Genomic DNA, 18,521 nt, shown 5'->3' with positions numbered 1-18,521 from the left:
GATGCGGGGAGGAGCCGAGACAGCCACCGAGGGACCCCAGAATACCAGGATTGGGGCCACTGTGTGGAAAACGAGCTGCACAGTGGAGGCAAGTATGACATGTTAGGTATTTGTTATTTAAAAAAAGACCACCCACCGCAGAAATACTGCGGCAGGGTGGCCACTCTGCGCCAGATCGCGTACCTAGTATCTAATGCTTCCAGGTCGCGCGTTGCTGGGGGCCGCTCCTGCTGTGATTATACACAGAGGGAGCCCAGGGGCGGGTACTGCGGACTATATGTCCGCCGGTTACACTGGATACAGGCAGAACAACAGTCTCCCTATGTAAAAGAGGGAAATTGTCATTCTGTCAGAAGGGAAGGCATTGATCCTGTGTTTCTGCAAAGCAGAAACACAGATCTTTGCCTTCCCCCACTGTAAGCATAACCTAGGCACACAGTTAAGCTTTTGATTGCCCTTGATGTTAACTCCTTCCCAGCCAGTGTCAGTTCAGTGACCTGCATATTTTTTATCAATGTCCCTGGTCCTTATTGCGCAAGTGGACAGGCACTTACAAGCTGAAGGTTAAAAATGGGCATCGATTCAGCAACAGTTTAAAACTGCAAGCAATGCTGCTGGCGTGCGTTCCACCCGAAAACCGGAAGTGAAATCTCGTGGATTAGGAACCGGACATTCCGTCAATGCATTTCGCCCTCCAACAGGGATGAGAGACCTTGGCTCCTCCCTTCTCAGGAAACACTGCCTCAAACCAGATTTAAAGCACCCCCTGCCAGCTCCTCAGTTCTGGTGTTTCCTCCGCTGAGGAGACATCGCGGGAAACTGTGGCCAAAACAGCCAGTCTCCTTTACTCCTTGTCCAGTGAAGGAGACCGAGGTCTCTGGGAACTAAAGGCGGTGCTATGCCTCAGTGAGAGGTTACCTGGCAGCCACACAGTTTCCTTGCCACCCCAACTTCTCCGAAAAGTTGTGTCGTGGGAAACTCTGGGGGGCCCGCTTGCAGGTTCTCAGGGGAGACTCGGGAGGAGGCGCTGCCCCCGCATTTTTTTTTTTTTTTTTTGTGGCCTGTAATGGAGCTTACAGCGGGTCAGTGTGGTGGGTGATGTCATTTTCGGCGGTGGTGTGCACTTCTTGATCTGCGGCTTCCAGTTCCAGCTGCGGATGCTGAATGCGGACCGGGCTTTGGCTGATGGGGAGCCGGATGGGTTGCACAGTGCAGCCAGAGGCAGGGGCTATCCTGGTGGCTCCTGGCGATGCCAGCATCAGTCATCCTAAGGTTGGGGGGTGCACCCCTTACCTGTTTGTCACCTGCAGCTCCACAGGTGGTGGTCCCCCTTGGTGGGAGGAGGCACATGGGACCTGGTGTGCATCTCTCGGGGGTGGGGGGTCCCTACGGTTCTGGCTGGTGGAGGGGGGAAGGTCCCATGGTGCCTCACTGTCCTTGTGGAGTAGAAGCAAAGCCCGAGACAGATCCAGACCTCCGCATAGTTAAAACTGTTGGGTGGCTTGTAAATCCCACAGCTTCAGGCTGTGCCTTCACCAGCGGAGTAGGGTTCTGCACCGTGCCTGCCGGTCATCCTCTTCGGGGAGGGAGGGGGGCCGGAGGATTCCAATGTAGAGTTGGGCAGCACATTGGCTGGCTTAGAATTTAGCAGTGCTGCCAGGCAACTCTGGGGTCAGGGGTTTTTGTTCAACCATGACATTAAGTGCGAGGCGTACAGTACTGTGCAGACTCGGGCTAAGTTGGAGAAGGCCTGGATGGTGAATCCAGTAGGCTTCATTAGAAAGCTTCCTGGAAAGAAGGGGAGGATCTTTTGAAGTAGGGCGGTTAAACCTTCGTCCGTCCGCCCCGTGCCCGACAGGTGGGCAGTGCCCATCCGCCCAGCTTGCAGCCCCCCCCCCCCCCAAGGCTGGCCGTGACGGGGGGGGTGTGCCATACCACTTTGGGGATCCAGTGGTGTTCCAGTCCAGGAGGTCTTGGTGGAAGCACTAGAGGGAGTGGCAGGCTCCAGCCCCCTGAAAGTTGGGGTTCAGAACCTTCCGCTGCCAACAGTTGCAGGCTTGTTCCAAAAACAAGAGACCTACACATTTACACTGGGGTCCCGCAACTTATCTGACACAATTGCTGGCTCACATAAAAGCACGGACAGCAAAGAGGTCAGCCCGCAGGTCTGCCAAGTCTGCAGCATTGGCCAATTCACTAAGGAAGGCATTTTAGCGCAAGACTTAGTAGGGGACAGCACGTTCGGGTTGTGCAGTATCCCTCCCACAGGGGACCTGTCTTTTTGTCCAGGGCTTGAGGCAATTCTTAATTGCACAACAAACAGGAAGAGTCCCTTGTGAAATGCAACAGATCCGTAGGCACATTCCCTTTTCGGTAGGAGTGGTGTTTCCTCCCGAATATTACAGGGCCTCCTTGGATCAAAAAGATGTCCGTTTGTAACTTTCCTAGGGTGGAGAACTTCAGAAGTTGCTCAGGTTGGCAGTCGAAATGGGGTAGAGAACTCCACGGGCAGTTGCGGGCACTTCTTTTTGGCCTTACCACCTCTCACAAGGTGTGTGGGTTTTTTTTTCTCTAGAAGCCTGGGGCGGCACATAATTGTAAGAAAACCCAGCTAGGTCCCTCCCAGCGGGTCCGGTTTCAGTGTTAAGTATGCATTTCTTCTTCAGGAGAAATATCCAAAAGATGGATAAGGCCATGAGGAGGCTGCAGTGCATCCAGCTGGTGTCTGTAAGACAGGCCAGGTCGACATGGGCTTGTTGACCTCTGCCATCCCAGCGGCGCAGTGGGCCTGTCTACGCTTCCACTCCCCAGCAGATTTTCGCCCGGGGATTGTAGTTGAACCAGTGAAAGGGGCGGCGCTCTCGGGTAAATGCCGTTGCTCAGGGCTGTCATTTCCCCAGGTGCTATACCATAACCATCACCACCCCCACCTGCCCGCATTCTTACTGGCGGGCAGAGATCACTTCTCTCTTCTCATTGGGTTGCACTGGCTCTAAAGGCCATGGTTCTTGGTCCTGAGGGCATGGGGGTGCTCGGCTCAGTAGCAATAGTGGTCTGCACTCCTACGTAGAAAGGCTCAGACCAGGGGTTCAGATCCCAGAGATGGTATCGCCTACTTAACTGTGAATGTCTATTAGCCAGTGCCACATCAGCTTGGGTTTTTCCCTTATAACGTTTCCCCCTGGGAGGGGGAATCTGGTGGTCTGGCTGCTAAGGTATAGTTACTAAGGAATTCTAAGTCCCGTTATTATCCATGCTGCCGGAATGGGCAGTACAGAGGCTCGTGGTTGGTACACCGGCCTGGCAATACTGGGATTGTGGGCTCAGGTCCCAGCCATGGCATCAGGATTCTGCTGGGTTTTTTAGACTTGCACTAGGTGCAAACTTCAGTGGTCAGCACTTATGCCTGGCAGCGAAAGGCAGGTAGCAGGGGTTTCCTCCCACAAAAAAAACCCTTGCGGGGGGCCCCCCTTTGAACATTTGTTTCATGTGTCTATAAGGTGACTCCTTCCGTGTTCTTTTACAGGGAAGAGATGGAACCTCTAGGAATACCTAAAAGGGCAAAATGACATACGTTAGTGTTGGTATGGCTTTTTGTATTGTCTTGATAGCCATAATATAGTTAGATTTTTAGAAGCATATGTTTCCAGGGAAGCCAGCCCCCCCCCCCCCCCCCCCCCCCCCATTGATATGTAAATAAACCAGTTGGATAGGTTTTGGAGCTGAGACTGGAAGTTCTCAGCAAGAGTTAGGGGGATGGGATGAGATTAGCTTTTTGAAACAAGCATGTGGAGAGAGGAAGGGGAGATGTGTTTGGAAGGACAATGGGGAAAGACATGGCTACCAGAAGCTGGAGAGTTTTTTGGAGAACTTTTTGAGTTGGACTGAGCAAGGAACCATGAAGGATATTACATCTTAAACCCCAAGTTGAGTAACTGTTTCGTTTACTTGTTGCTTATATTTGTAGGCATATTTTTTGTAAGCTATGAGTTGTGTTGTATGTGCAGATTTTCTGTTTAATAAAGCACTGATATACCACAGAGGTCTAAGTTTCCTTGGTTTTACTGCAAGAACCAGAATAGATGGACACAAAGCATAACCGTTAGCCATCGGACAAACCTATAGGTTAAGGAGATCTCAGAGCAGTAAGGCTCCCTTCACTAGAGATGGGGCTACTGTTCGAGCAGGTAATGCTGGTGCTACAGTGCAGCAGCAACAGGGTCCAGCTCTCCCACCTTTTCCCTGACGCCATGGGTTTGACCTGTTGTCAGCAAAAGGATCAGGCTTTTGGACACCGGGTCCTGCAAGCCGTAGTCCCACACTAAGTGTAAGTGCTCGCTCATCCTCTCATAGGTGGCTGTCCTGAAAGACGCTAGGGGAAAACTAAAGTTACTTACTGGTAATGTCTTTTCCAGGAGTCTTTCAGGACAGCATCGTGTACCCACCCTGGTTGGTTTTCCTTGTGGGTTCCGGATTCAGGAACCGTCAGAGTAATTTATGCCATGTTCTTGTGTCTCCCCAGCTGGCCGGAGTTGCTCTAGAACAGTGGTTCTCAACCTGGGGGTCGGGACCCCCTCGGGTCAAATGATGATTTGTCAGGGGTCACCAAATCCTTGGCTGTCCCTGGAGCCCTCAGCCGCCCACTCAGCCTCTTCGCAGCCTCCCATTCAGTTCACGGCATGACTGGGGGGCAGAGACCTAGAGGTCAGCTGACTGGTGAGGAATGTGAAGTGGGAGGGGCTGGAGGAGACCCTGTCTCCTGATTTCGACATAGGTGTCACTGCTACGAGACACCACAAAGTCGGAGACACAGTAAGTACCACTACCTGTGATTATAGTTGCCATTACAAGTCCCCACTACAGTTCTCAGATCAGCAGATGACCTTGATCAAGAGCACCTAAGTTGGAACTCCCTGCCAACATTGCCACTCATCCCATTCCTCCCACCCCTCCACCACCAAGGAATAAGAGAAGGAATAAAAATAGAGAATACATGGAAGGGAGAGGAAAAGGGGGGGAGGAAAAAAGAAAAAGGGAGAGAGAGAGAGTAAGAGAGCAAGAAAGATGGCTAGAAAAAGGGATGGGGGTGGGGGGGCAAATTTAGGATAGAGAGATAAAAGGGAAAGAAAGGAGAACAAAAAGAGTGGTACATCTTAAAATGTACCATAAGGGGTTTTAATACTGTAATGAGTGGAAGGGACTCAGGGAGCGCTAAATGTCCATGGCTTAGGGGCACAAATTGCTTGTCTTGCCTTGGGTGCTGACAACCCACACTAAATTTTTCGGTTGGGGGTCTCCACAACTTGGGAAATTTTATCAAGGGGTCACGGCTCTAGAGAGGTTGAGAACCACTGCTCTAGAAGAACTAAGGAGCCGGTGTGGAAGCATGCTTTTAATCCTGGTTTGAGGCGGTGTTTCCTGAGAAGGGAGTAGCCAAGGTCTCACATTTTTCTGAGACTCCTGGAAAAGACGTTTCCACTAAGTAACTTTAGTTTTTTTTCTACTAGTAATGGAAGCGATCAGCGACTTATAATAGAACTGTGATATTGTATTAAACACTGATTGAACCAGTAACGCTAATACGGTGATCAGTGCTAAAAATATGCACCATCACTGTACTAATGATACTGGCTGGAAAGGGGTTAAACATCCAGGGCTATCAAAGGGTTAAATGTGTGCCTGGCCAGTGTTTATGTAGTGTGGTGTGAGGGGATGTGATGGATTTTCTTTCCCTGCTTTTAATTACAGTTTGATCCTAAATGTATTAACAATTTATTTGCAAAATCTTATCACCGAAACAGAATTTTTTTTTTTTCAAAATCTTCGGTCTGTTTATTTTGCAAAAAATAAAAAAACCCAAATGATTAAGTACCATCAAAAGAAAGCTCTATTTGTGTGAAAAAAATAACACGCTTATGGGTACAGTGTTCTATTACCGCGTAATTGTGATTGAAAGTGCGACAGCACTGAATGCTGAGAATTGGCCTGCGTGAGAACAGAATAAAAGTGGCAAGTATTGAAGTGGTTACGTTTCGTGAAAATACCTCGGTGACCATAGAATGCATCAACACCGATGTTGATGGTCCAAGAATAAGATGGGTGGTGTGAACATTTTGAATAACCTTGAATAATTTTGTTCAAATTTTTTAATCCAATACCATGGTGCTATTTAAATCCGACACATTTTTGATTATGTTCACTACATTGCTGAAGATATATGAATTGTCAGTTTACTGTGCTAGTAATGTTATATCGGCATTATATGCAGATGATCAATGGTGTTGAAGGCCCAGTCCTGTTCAGGGTTGGTTATTCCATTTTGACATAGATGGCCTCTTTCATGCCATTTTTTTGAACCAGCTGCTGCCTTTTTGTCCAAAAATGAAAATCTGTCCTTTATCCTGTAAGGCTGCATTCACACGTAAACGTTTTCAGCTCCTAAAACGCCCAACAAGCAAAATCCCGTTCATTTCAATGGCACCTTTTCACATCTGAGTGTTTTCACCTGAAGCAAAACGCCTAAAAAGCGCCTTAAGCTCAAAAAAGAACATAAGCTTCTTTGGGCAGATTACAGGCGTTTTTCTGCTTTTTACATTGGTGCCCTGTACAAAATTGCGGCAAAATCGCACGCGACTTTGAAACGCTCAGGTGTGAATGCAGCCTAAAGGTTTAGGAAGACTATTGACCTGCACAGTTCACACTCGCATGTGGGCCATCTGTTTTAAAAGATGATAACCTGTAATGTATACAGGTCTTTGCATTGCTCAAGTACAAACTTTTTGTCTATTGATGGCCTTGTATGGAGCCGTTTTTGTTCAAGCCTCATCCAGGGTCAGCCCCTGGACTGAAGTGATGACTTTCATAGAAATACATTTTTTAGATAGCTGAACATACGAACTAAAACCGATTCAATAATAAAATAGAGAAGGTGACGGAAAGATTTTCAATAGACTTTTTTTGGGTTATATTCATATGCTGCATTTGTTAATGACATGCATATTACTTGCTTTTCAGCTCTCACCTGCTATTCATTGCTGTTCATGAGATTTGCTTATAAGGTGCAGCCCAGAAACTGGCTTCTGTTTGCATGTCACTTTACCAATGAAGGAGCTCAACTCATTCAAGGTGCACGACTTATCAAATACAAGTAAGTTTATTCTTCATTGTGTTAAATAGTTCCCTTTTTTTTTTTTTTTTTTTAATAAAAAAAAAAAATCTTTTGCACAGTACTGTGTATTTATGTATGTACAGTGCTGAGCATAAATGAGTACATCCCAACAAATTTGTCAGAAAACCTTTCCTTTCCTTTCAGAATCAACATTTTCTATGGGACGCTATACTACAAAACACTCCCACAAATGTAGGCCATTGATTGCAACCAAGATTTGTTAATTTGCACACACAAAAAAGTTTTTCCTAACTAATTCATTCAAGACCATGTTGCAAAAATGAATACACCCCAATGAAAGTTTTAGTCACAAAGCTAAATTTTAGACCACAAAATCCTAACAAGAATTCAACTACAGGTGAATCTAATTATTCATTAAACAGGTGTCCAGCAGACAGTTGATTTATAAAAGGGCATTACTTAGACCCCTTTCACACTGGGGCGCTTTGCAGGCGCTACAGCGCTAAAAATAGAGCCTGCAAAGCGCCCTGAAACAGCCGCTGCAGTCTCCAATGTGAAAGCCCCGAGGGCTTTCACACTGAAGCGGTGCGCTGGTAGGACATTAAAAAAAGTCCTGCTAGCAGCATCTTTGGAGCGGCGTTCAGCGCTAAAGTGCCACTTGTGTTTAGCGGTGCTTTTCAGCTGCTAGCGGGGCGCTTTTAACCTTTGCTTTTATTGGGCAGGGCGTTTTGGGAACAATGATACAGTACTTCCAAACCACCTCAAAGATGCTGCTTGTAGGACTTTTTGTAAACGTCCCGCAAGCACTCCGCCCCAGTGTGAAAGCACTCAGGCTTTCACATTCAGGTGACATGCAAGGCAGTTTTCAGGCACTAAAACGCCTGAAAACTGCCTTAGTGTGAAAGGGGTTTTAATGCTGTCCACAATGGCACCACATGGAAGAGAAATGTCACCAGGCAAGAGAAAATAATTTCTTTACACAAGACGATCGGCAAAGCTTTACTTATCAGTCGGAATACTGTAGTAAAAGTGATACAAAAATGTAACAAAGATGGAACTGTAACCATCTCACGGAGGCATCCAGGCTGTCTATGGAAGATAACATCTTGACAGGAGCGTCTTCTGATGAGAAAGGTTGAAGAAAATCGTCATGCAAGTTCACTGCAGTTGGCTAAAGAAGTAGAAGGCCAAACTGGGGCGATTGTTTCCCGTGACACAATACAGCATATACTACAGAGGAATAGCATGCATGGGTGTCTTCCACGAAGGAAGCCTCTCCTAAAGCCCATGTACAAAAAAAGCTAGCCTAGAATTTTGGCAGGGCCCAAGCTGGAAAAAGAACACTACTGGCACTCTGTACTCTGGAGTGATGAGACAAGATAAAGATAAATGCTTTTGGAACTGATCAGTTCAAAAGTGTATGGTGTCGCAAAGGTGAGGAGTACAAAGAAAAATGCATGGTGCCTACAGTGAAACAAGGTGGTGGCAGTCTCCTTCTAGGGGGCTGCTGAGTACTGCTGGTGTCGGTAGCTAAGTTTCATTGATGGTATCATGAATTTAGATGTGTACTGCCCTTTATAGAAAGACAAGATGCTACCATCACTCCATGCCCTTGGTCGCTGTGCAGTTTTCCAACATGACAATGCTCCCCAAAGCACATATCTAAGGCCGCTGTTGCATTCCTGAAGAACAGGGTGAAAGTGATTTAGTGGCCAGATCTCTGGATCTGAATTCAAACACCTTTGGGGAACTCTGAGGAAGACATTGAGTATCACACTCCATCCAGCATCCAGGCTCTAAAAGAGGTCGTTCTGAAAAATAGAAAAAGATGTTGCAATATGTCGCCAACTTGTTCGTGGCATGCCTCGAAGACTTGGTGCTGTCCTTGCAAATGAAGGAGGTCATGCAATAGTAGTAATTTTTGTTGTGGGCTGTATTTACTTTTGCATCAACTAATTGGAGTAAAACTGAACATTTTGTAATTTTAGTTCAATTACATCAATAATAAAACTTAACAAATGTTCTGTAAAACTCAGTTTTGTCAAAATTTTGGAAATCTTAAGTTTCAAAAGGGTGTAGTCATTTATGCTGAGCTGTGTGTGAATATGAAAATAAATATATATATATATATATATATATATATATATATATATATATATATATATATATATATATATATATATATATATATATATATATATTATATATATTATTTATTTTTATATATTATCGGCGTATAACACGCACCCCAAGTTTAGGAGGGAATTTTAAGGAAAAAACTTACATTTAAATGCCCATCGGTGTCCATCTGCAGCCTTGTTAGTGTCCATCTGTAGTGTTGTCCCCGATTGCAGCCTTGTCAGTGTCCATCTGTAGTCTGCATCTTTAAAATGGCGCCGCTGTACTCGGCTTTCGGCGGCTCCCGCGGGACTGCGAGAGGCGCCGAGAATGGCCGAAAGCGGCTGAGAATGGCAGCGCCACTTTCAAAGCCGCCGAGAAAAGCTAAAAGCCGCTGAGCGGCCGAAAAGCTTACAATCGGCGGGGGATCGGCGTATAACACGCACCCACGATTTTCAGGGGAAAAAAGTGCGTGAAATACGCTATATATTAAAAAAAAAAATCTCTCTCTCTCTCTCTCTCTCTCTCTCTCTCTCTCTCTCTCTCTCTCTCTCTCTCTCTCTCTCTCTCTCTCTCTCTCTCTCTCCTCTCTCTCTCTCTCCTCTCCCTCTCCCTCTCCCTCTCCCTCTCCCTCTCCCTCTCCCTCTCCCTCTCCCTCTCCCTCTCCCTCTCCCTCTCCCTCTCCCTCTCCCTCTCCCTCTCCCTCTCCCTCTCCCTCTCCCTCTCCCTCTCCCTCTCCTCTCCCTCTCCCTCTCCCTCTCCCTCTCCCTCTCCCTCTCCCTCTCCCTCTCCCTCTCCCTCTCCCTCTCCCTCTCCCTCTCCCTCTCCCTCTCCCTCTCCCTCTCCCTCTCTCTCCCTCTCCCCCCACGTTTTTGTAACTATTTTATTATATCTTTTCATCTATAACACTGCAGAAATGACACTTTGCTACAATGTAAAGTAGTGAGTGTACAGCTTGTATAACAGTGTAAATTTGCGGTCCCCTCAAAATAACTCGACATACAGCCATTAATGTCAAAACCACTGGCAACAAAATTAAGTACACCCCTAAGTGAAAATGTCCCAATTGGCCATTTTCCCTCCCCGGTGTCATGTGACTTGTTAGTGTTACAAGGTTTTAGGTGTGTTAAATGGTCACTGAAAGTTCAACATGACACCTCATGGCAAAGAACTCTGAGGATCTGAAAAAAAAATTGTGGCACTACATTAAAGTTGGCCTAGGCTCTAAAAGGATTGCCAAGACCCTGAAACTGAGCTGCTGCACGGTGGCCAAGGCCATACAGCAGTTTAACAGGACAGGTTCCGCTCAGAACAGGCCTCACCATGGTCGACCAAAGAGGTTGAGTGCACATGCTCAGCGTCATATCCAGAGGTTGTCTTTGGGAAATTAGATTTATGAGTACTGCCAGGCAGAAGGCACAGCTGCCTGGCAGCCTGTAAGTCTGAAATCTGCTGCGGCTGGATGGTGCACAATGTTTTACTAACATTTGGAGCCATATGCACCCAGAGATGAGTGCAGGGAAAGCAGACTACTTGCGCTCTGGGCATTCGTTCAGCAGTACTGGACAGGGGAACCTGTGCTTTTTGTCCATGGATAAATGCCAAAGTCATATACACTGGGGCTAAATGCCCAGTGTGTGAGGCCTCAAGGTGCAATTCAGCACTGTCTGATGCTTTTTATATCACTCCTGCTCTCCTCTAGCATCCGTGTCGGCGGTACCCTTACTGACAAGATACATGATGGAATTGAAAACCTTAGCATTTATTTATCTAATCTTTAGTGCAATAAAGCAATACTGAATACCCATTGGTAGTGTGTGGATTATAACAGTCACCGCTTTTTCTTTCTTCCTCTCTATAGGTAGATAGATATAGAGATATACTGTATAAGCACTCAACGTCAATTGTCTCACGCATGTTTTACAACTGCAGATATGTTGACATGTCTCGTATTACTTGAAATGAGTGAAGGTGTGAAAGCTGGTTGGATAGGTCAAGGAGGTTTCATGCTGTCCAGACCAGACACTTTCACCCTCTTCCTACCTAGGCCATTTTTCAGTGCTGTCACATTTTAAACCCTTTCGCCACCAGGCCCGTACTTCGTACGGACCAAACAGCGGGAGGTTATTAATACACAATCCGTTGGCTGCAGCCACTGGGATTGTGTCTGAAACTGAAAGGCAGACTCCTACCTGTCAGATGAGAGCATGCGTGCGGCTCCGCTGCCGCTCAGTCGCTCGCACACACCCTGGTACCGGCGATCTGCATTACAAAACATTTAGTGGAGTACAGGGGAGACATGCAGGGTCTTTTAGACCCTGCATTTCTTAGAGTACCTGTTTCCTATGTAACAGTATGGGTCCCTGTCCTAGTGATTGTCGCCCAGGATTCTCAAATGGGCAGGTTGAGAGGCTCCAGGAGGATGGTTTAATTTGGGGGAAACTGTTTTTCATCAGTTTCCTCTGTGGTTGGTAAAATCCAGTTGGGGTTCTGGAGACTTTATAGCGATCTGGGTGGGATGGAATCTCCAATCCTGAGACTGGGTTTTGAGAATAGCCAGGAGTCTTGCTTGTTGATTGTACAGGTGGGTCCTGGGCTTATAGCAGAGCCAGGACCAGGGTTCTGGGCTCCACCCTCCCGAGGAGTCCAGGCGTGCAAGGGAGAAGTGTGCCTGTTGGCACGGGACAGTCTGACAGAGCAGACGGAGGGCCCAAGCAGTGGGCTGTAGCAGCCAGGAAGCTGTAAGTGTCACCAGAGGCAGAGAGTGGGTACCAAACAGGGACACAGTTACAGGGTCAAGAGGACCAAGGTCAATGCCTGAAAAGCAGTGCTTTTCCATTCGTTATTTCATTATTGCTTAGTAATTGAAACCCCTGCGTGTTGGAATCCTGGATGGACTGTTTTTTTCTTTTACTTCAATAAACATGGGCCAAAAAAGCCCTTAAACTGCATATCTGGTGCAGACTCAGCTCACTGGTAAGCTTTACACTGAAGCTAAATACACCCCACCCCCCCAATATTGCACCTAGAAAACATCACGGGGAACCTACGCGTGAAAACTTCAATTTCGATACACGTTGCATATCACCACGCACACTGAAGTGAGAGTAATAATTAATAATTCTAACGCAAGACCTCCTCCATAACACTAAACTGAAACCTAATAGGGGCTTTTGAAGCGTCGCGTATAGAAAATATAGGGGTTGATTTACTAAAGACAAATAGACTGTGCACTTTGCAAGTGCAATTGCTCCAGAGCTTAGTAAATGAGGCAAGGCTTCATTTTCCAAAGAGTACCCAATCACTTGCAAGGAAAGTTTTACTCATTTACTAAGCTCTGGAGCAACTGCACTTGCAGAGTGCAACTTCACCCTGTGAAGGGTTCCACCACCACAAAGAAATAAGGAGGCTTACCGGAACATGTGGATCCAGTTGGCATATGCCTAATGGGTCTAAACAGGCAGGGGGGTATAAACACCTGGTAAGGGCGAATTTTTGCACTAAGCTCCAACACTCATCTTAAGTGTTCTGGGTGACACAATCAACTTCCACCGTCGATTCCACAGCCTAATAGGGAGCGACTATGCAGGACCATCAACTTCAGATTTAGGCATGGATAATTTCTTCTCTAACACTCGATTAGTGTATATATCCAGAAAAGAGCTTAAAATGCCTCCACATAGTGTATAACCATAAGGTAGGAAAATTTATTAAACAGTTCAGAAAACTCGCATTGCAGCAGACATAAAAGTGCTTTTCAAATTGCGTCCTGTATGCCTTTTACAGACAATGGCAATTGACAGGACTCGCCCCGAGGCATTTTTGCCTAAATAGACGTCGTCTGGGGTATAAGGCAGTCGTAGTCATATGCTATTAAATAGAAAATGTGACCCAAAGTAGACTAACAACCTGTGACACAACATGTATGCATGTACGAATTCACTTCCTGGATGACAACCAAGATGGCGTGGGTGCGTGCAAGTCAAGCCTCGTTCCAATACCGAGGCCAGCACTTGCATCAGCAGCATCTCTGCGATTCCTATACTAAAACCGGAAGTTCGCTTCACAAGCCTGGATTTAAAATTGCAAGGGGAGGTGTCTCAAGCCTCTCTATAGACTCCAAAGTGTCGCCCTTCACTGAAACCATAGTTAAGCCAAGATGACTTGTACAATAGAAAAGAATTATACAGCATAAAAAAGACCCAATATGTCCACAAAATTGTCAGATATACGTGTGCTTGATATTTTTTGGTCCGAGTTGATTGTCTAGAGCGAGTCGCATAATTGACATCTCTAATATGTTTTAGTTTATTTTAACTAATAAATTATAAAATTGTAAAAGCTATAATAAACTGTGAAACAGTAGAAAAGAATACCCAGGAATGTAATTGGCGGTCTAGTATTAGGATATCACATATTGAATCTAAAACCCCAGAACGAACGTACATAGGACTCAACACAATAAGATCCAATTAAAAACACCCATAAAGAAGTACAACGATGCCCAGGGGCCACACATCCTAAACCAATTATGCCTAATTAATAAAGGCGTTGATGTCACACTCCACGTTCATACCGAACAGGGAGTGGGAACGCAACACATACATCCAAAAATGTCTCGACACCCCTAATGTTGGCTTCACCCCTCCAAGGAGGTATATATCTGTAAATTACAAAGTCTGTTCCTCTTGGATCACGATTATGATATTTTTGGTACGCTATGATAGTTACTCCTTTTTTTTTTTTTTTTTCTTTTTTTTTTTATTAGCTATATGCACGTTTTACCCCTACTGAAAACGGGTGAATAGTTCTGCCAACATATTTCCCGCAAGGGCAGGTCAGCAGATAAACCAGGTTTTATACTATAAGTACAATAGGTAACAGTGGACTTAAATTGTTGTGTCTTAATTCTGCCACACACTATGCTTGCACACATAACATTTTTTTAAAAGGGTAATAACCGACTAGCTTGTGGAAAAAGGAGGGTCTGACTGGATGCTTGACGTTGGGGGCAATTTTACTTTGTAGTGAGGGAGCCCCCCTGTAGATACCCTTGCCTTATCTGGTAATAAGGGACCCAGCATACGATAGGTTTTTCAAGATATCCCAGTGTTTAATAATGATATATTTTTAATCTGTCTATGTTGAATTGAGAAGGAAGTGAATAAAGACCATTTAAAAGTGTCCTTGTTTTGAAAGGGCTAAAAGAGAGCTCCTATCAACTTCAAGGGTTCTCTGTAGTTCCAAGTCAACCTCTCTATGATCATATCCCTTATCAAGGAATCTGTCTCGGAACCAGAGCTTGTTGTTTGAAGTCCTGGATATCGGTACAGTTCCATCGCAGGTATAAAGTTGACTGCGGGGAACTGACTGTAGCCACACTTTTATGATGACGACTATCGACGGGAATAAAACTATTGCGGTCCGTAGGTTTTAAACTTTAACTACCGATTTTAAGCATTTCGATCTCCAGATCGAGGAAATTTAATCTTTTCTCGACTAGATTCATATATTAACCACTTGCCACCCGCCATATAGCAATATGACGTCGCCAGGATATCAAGCCGCTCCATCCCCCACGGGCATCAGTCTGACACACCGCAACTTCAATCTAAGTAAAGAGTCTCTGATAGAGACTCTTTACCACGTGATAAGCTGTGTCCAATCGCCCCCTTCCTGACCAGAGCGCTTTTTGCAATTTTGGCACTGTGCTGCATTAACTAGTAGGTTTTTTTTTTTTTTTTTTTTTTTTTTCTTCCACCAATAGAGCTTTCTTTTGGTGGTATTTGATCACCGTTGTGTTTTTTTTATATTTTGTGATATAAAAAAAAAAACGAATTTTCTTTTTTTTTTTTTTTAAAAAAAAAAAAAAAAAAAAAAAAAAAATGTTTTCTACTTTGTTATAAAAAAAAAAAAAAAAAGATCCAATAAACTCAATTTTTGTCATACATTTAGGCCAAAATAAGCACATGTATGAAAGCACTTGGCTTTGGACATCTGTTTCTCAATTTTGCAAAGCTGCCCACCTGGTCTTTCTCTTCAACTGTTTGTAATTGGTTATATAGGAGGATATTTCCACAGCATTTTTTTTGCCAGTGTACAGCCACTTGAAAGTAGCTGTATCACATGTAATGATTTAGAGAGGATTGTGCCCTCTATTGTAATCCAGGAGACAGATATAGCTTGTTTTTTCCAATGAATGCATATTATCTATGAGGAATAATAGAGGGGGAATTGGACAGGAAAAATGCTTGCAATTTCAGTGTGGCACTGTTCTGTTTAATTCATTAGGGAATATTAACCACCTCAATATAGGGCCCCCCCCTTCCTGCCCAAGACATTTTTCAGCTTTCAGCGCTGTTACACTTTGAATGATAATTGCGTGGTCATGCTACACTGTAACCATGTGAAATGTTTATCATTTTATTCACACAAATAGGTCTTTCTTTTGGTGGTATTTAATCAATCCTGGGTTTTTTATTTTTTTCCAAAAAAAAAAAAGTTTTTCTTAGTTTGTCAGTAAATTTTGTAAATAAGTCATTTTTCTCCTTTTTACTGATGGGCACTGATAGGCTGCACTGGTGGGCATTGGGCACAGATAGGCGGCACTGATGGGTGGCATTGATGGGCAGCACTGATAGCCAGCACTGACTGGCATCATTGATGGCCACTGATTGCTGGCACTTGTGGGTACTGATTGGTGTCAATTGTGGGCACTGATTGCTGGCAGTGGCATTGCTGGCACTTGTAATCGGCGGCACTGTGAGGCGATGCCGCTGATCGGCTCTCCTCGCCTCACACTTTCAGTGTGAGGCGAGGAGCGCCGATTACCGGCATCTCCGTGTTTACATGTGACCGGCTATGATTGGACACAGCCGATCACTTGGTTAAAGAGTCGCAACCGCAGGTCTTTACACAGATCGAGGTCGCGCCATGTCCTAGCAACATAGCGCGTGCCCCCGGTGGTGCGCAAGAGCAGTCGTTCTGGGAGGCCGTCATATGAGGTCCACTTAGAACGAGAGCCACGCCGTCATTTGACGGTGGGCGGGGGCGGCAAGTGGTTAAAGTACCACTGTCCTCTGCCATATTGGGACTTTAATTTTTTTTTTTTTTTTTTCGGGGAGCAGGTACCTGGTTTTGACAGATGCCCACTGCATTTTTGGCAGTATCCAAAAGCTTAGTTCTGTTAATGCAAGATGGATACAACATGGTGGAATCTTCCCATGACTTGCTGTGAAAAAAATAAAACTATTATACAGTACTTGTAAGTAACACAGTTGTGATTATTTTCTCTTGTAGGATGTCTCAAAAATCTGCAACCGAAGAAATAAAATAAAGAGGTCTCCATCAAATACATGCCTCCAGTAAAACAGGATCTTACCAACACAATCAATTTGCACCCTGCAATTTTTTTTCATAATGTCTACCACTACATTTTATGGTACTGGAACACTGCATTTTTTTTTTTTTTTTTTTTTTTTTTTAAGGTCTGTCATTACTTATTTTGTTTTGAAGGTGCATTTTTGGGCTGTTCTACTTATATTTGCTGCAGTCACTCTACTGGAACAAGCATATCGTCTATTCTGACATGCATACTTTTATTCCAATTAGTAACTCGTGACTTTGAAAAGTACATGGATAACCAACCCCAGATCATACACCTTTCAAAGCAAGTTCACATTGTCAGCTCTCATGTTTGTCATGACTGGTTCCTTTTAAAAATTTAAGTATAATATTATTCTTTACCCTGTGCCTTTTTCTCTGGTCTACTTGAACAGCTGGACAAGGTGTGTTAAGAGAAATGTCAACATATTAAAGTTAAAAAAATTCATATTTTATATGAATTTTTAGATACGCATTAATAAAAAAACTTTTTACTTTTCTTTTGTGGTTACTATATATGTTATATGGCTTATCTCTTTTATTATGCACTACGTACCTTTTTAATATGCCATTATTTTGCCTTACTTGGTTCCTCTTCCCCCCCATCAACATGATGATAAAAGTAAAAAAAATAATCAAACTAAACCTAAAATAAAACCTTTCTTAGTTTTTCATTACATACTAGGTCTCTGCTTCACCATGCAATGCAGGGTGCCAAACATAAATTTGGTGTTGCTACCATTTTTAACTAGCTTTTAACACTTTCGCTGCCAGGCCATGTGCTCCAATTTTAAACTTAGCTGGCCAGGCCATTTTTGTCATTTTCCATTGCTTTTTTATTTTGCCCTTACAGCTTTCACAGTTTGTTAAAGACCCCCCCCCAAACCATATATTTTCTGAAAGCACATGGCCAGTAAAATACAAATAAGGTGCTACTGATTTATAGGGCACGATATTTTGCAAATGTTTATCAAAACAATATATTTGCTAAAAATACACTAAAATCATTATTGGCAGATAAAAACACAGCACATTTTACAAAATTCCTACTAAATATAAAAGCTAACCTGTATTGAGTTAATAAATAATCACTATTTGTAAATTTTAGAATGCGCCTATTTGCACAATGGTGAAAATTGAACTTGCGCAAAACTATACATTACCAAATTTTGCAAAAAAATCTGGAGGTTTTAATTTTTCACCTTCAGATTTCAGAGTTTAAAAGCAAAGGACCAGTAGAATAAATGGAAGACACTACTGATTTTTAAGGCCCTGCGATATTTGCGCAAATGTTTACCAAAACAATTTTCCGTAAAAATGCACTAAATTCTTTATTGCGGCAAGATTTACAAAATTTCTGCTAAGTTCCTTCTAAATATAAAAGCTAAACCTGTATTGCGTTAGTAAATAATAAATCTTTGTAAATTTTACGTTGTGCCTTTTTAAAAAATTGTGAAAATCGGACGTACACAAGAATTTCTCTGAAAACACTAAGTGAAAAAGGAAAACCTCCAGATTTTTAGAGAAATTTTTGCGTACGTCCGGGTTTCACTATTTCTCAAAGGTGCAGTAGCACATTTTTTAATCTACAGGGCATGTGCTTTCAGAAAATGTCTGGTTTGAGTGGTCTTTTCAAATTCTGAAAGCTGTAAGTGAAAAAGGAAAACCTTCTTCAGATTTTTAGAGTTTGTAAAAGACCCCCCCCCCCACCACCATATATTTTCTGAAAGCACATGGCCAGTAGAATAAAAAATAGGTGCTGCTGATTTTTAAGTTTTTAATATTTGCGCACATTTTCACTAAAAATACACTAAAATCATTAATGGTGGATTTATTCATGACAAAATGTACAATATTCCTACTAAATATAAAAGTTAAAACTGTATTGAGT

General features: G+C 43.9%; 1 protein-coding gene across 1 annotated transcript in view; it reads left to right on the top strand.

Annotated features, from left to right (window-relative positions):
- The window catches only part of MPC1 (mitochondrial pyruvate carrier 1), a gene marked incomplete in the record, with an annotated part of 73,356 nt that extends 56,226 nt beyond the window's left edge, over window positions 1–17,130 (top strand). Inside the window, 2 exon segments of the mRNA XM_073627587.1 lie at window positions 7,015–7,147; window positions 16,547–17,130. Of these exon segments, the coding sequence (XP_073483688.1) occupies window positions 7,015–7,147; window positions 16,547–16,583 (170 nt within the window).
- Between the last annotated feature and the right edge of the window lie 1,391 nt (window positions 17,131–18,521).

This window comes from Aquarana catesbeiana, linkage group LG04, assembly GCF_042186555.1.
Source record: "Aquarana catesbeiana isolate 2022-GZ linkage group LG04, ASM4218655v1, whole genome shotgun sequence".
Taxonomy (NCBI): Eukaryota; Metazoa; Chordata; class Amphibia; order Anura; family Ranidae; genus Aquarana; species Aquarana catesbeiana.
The sequence above is the reverse complement of the archived record's forward strand: the minus strand, read 5'-3'. Positions and strand labels throughout refer to the sequence as shown.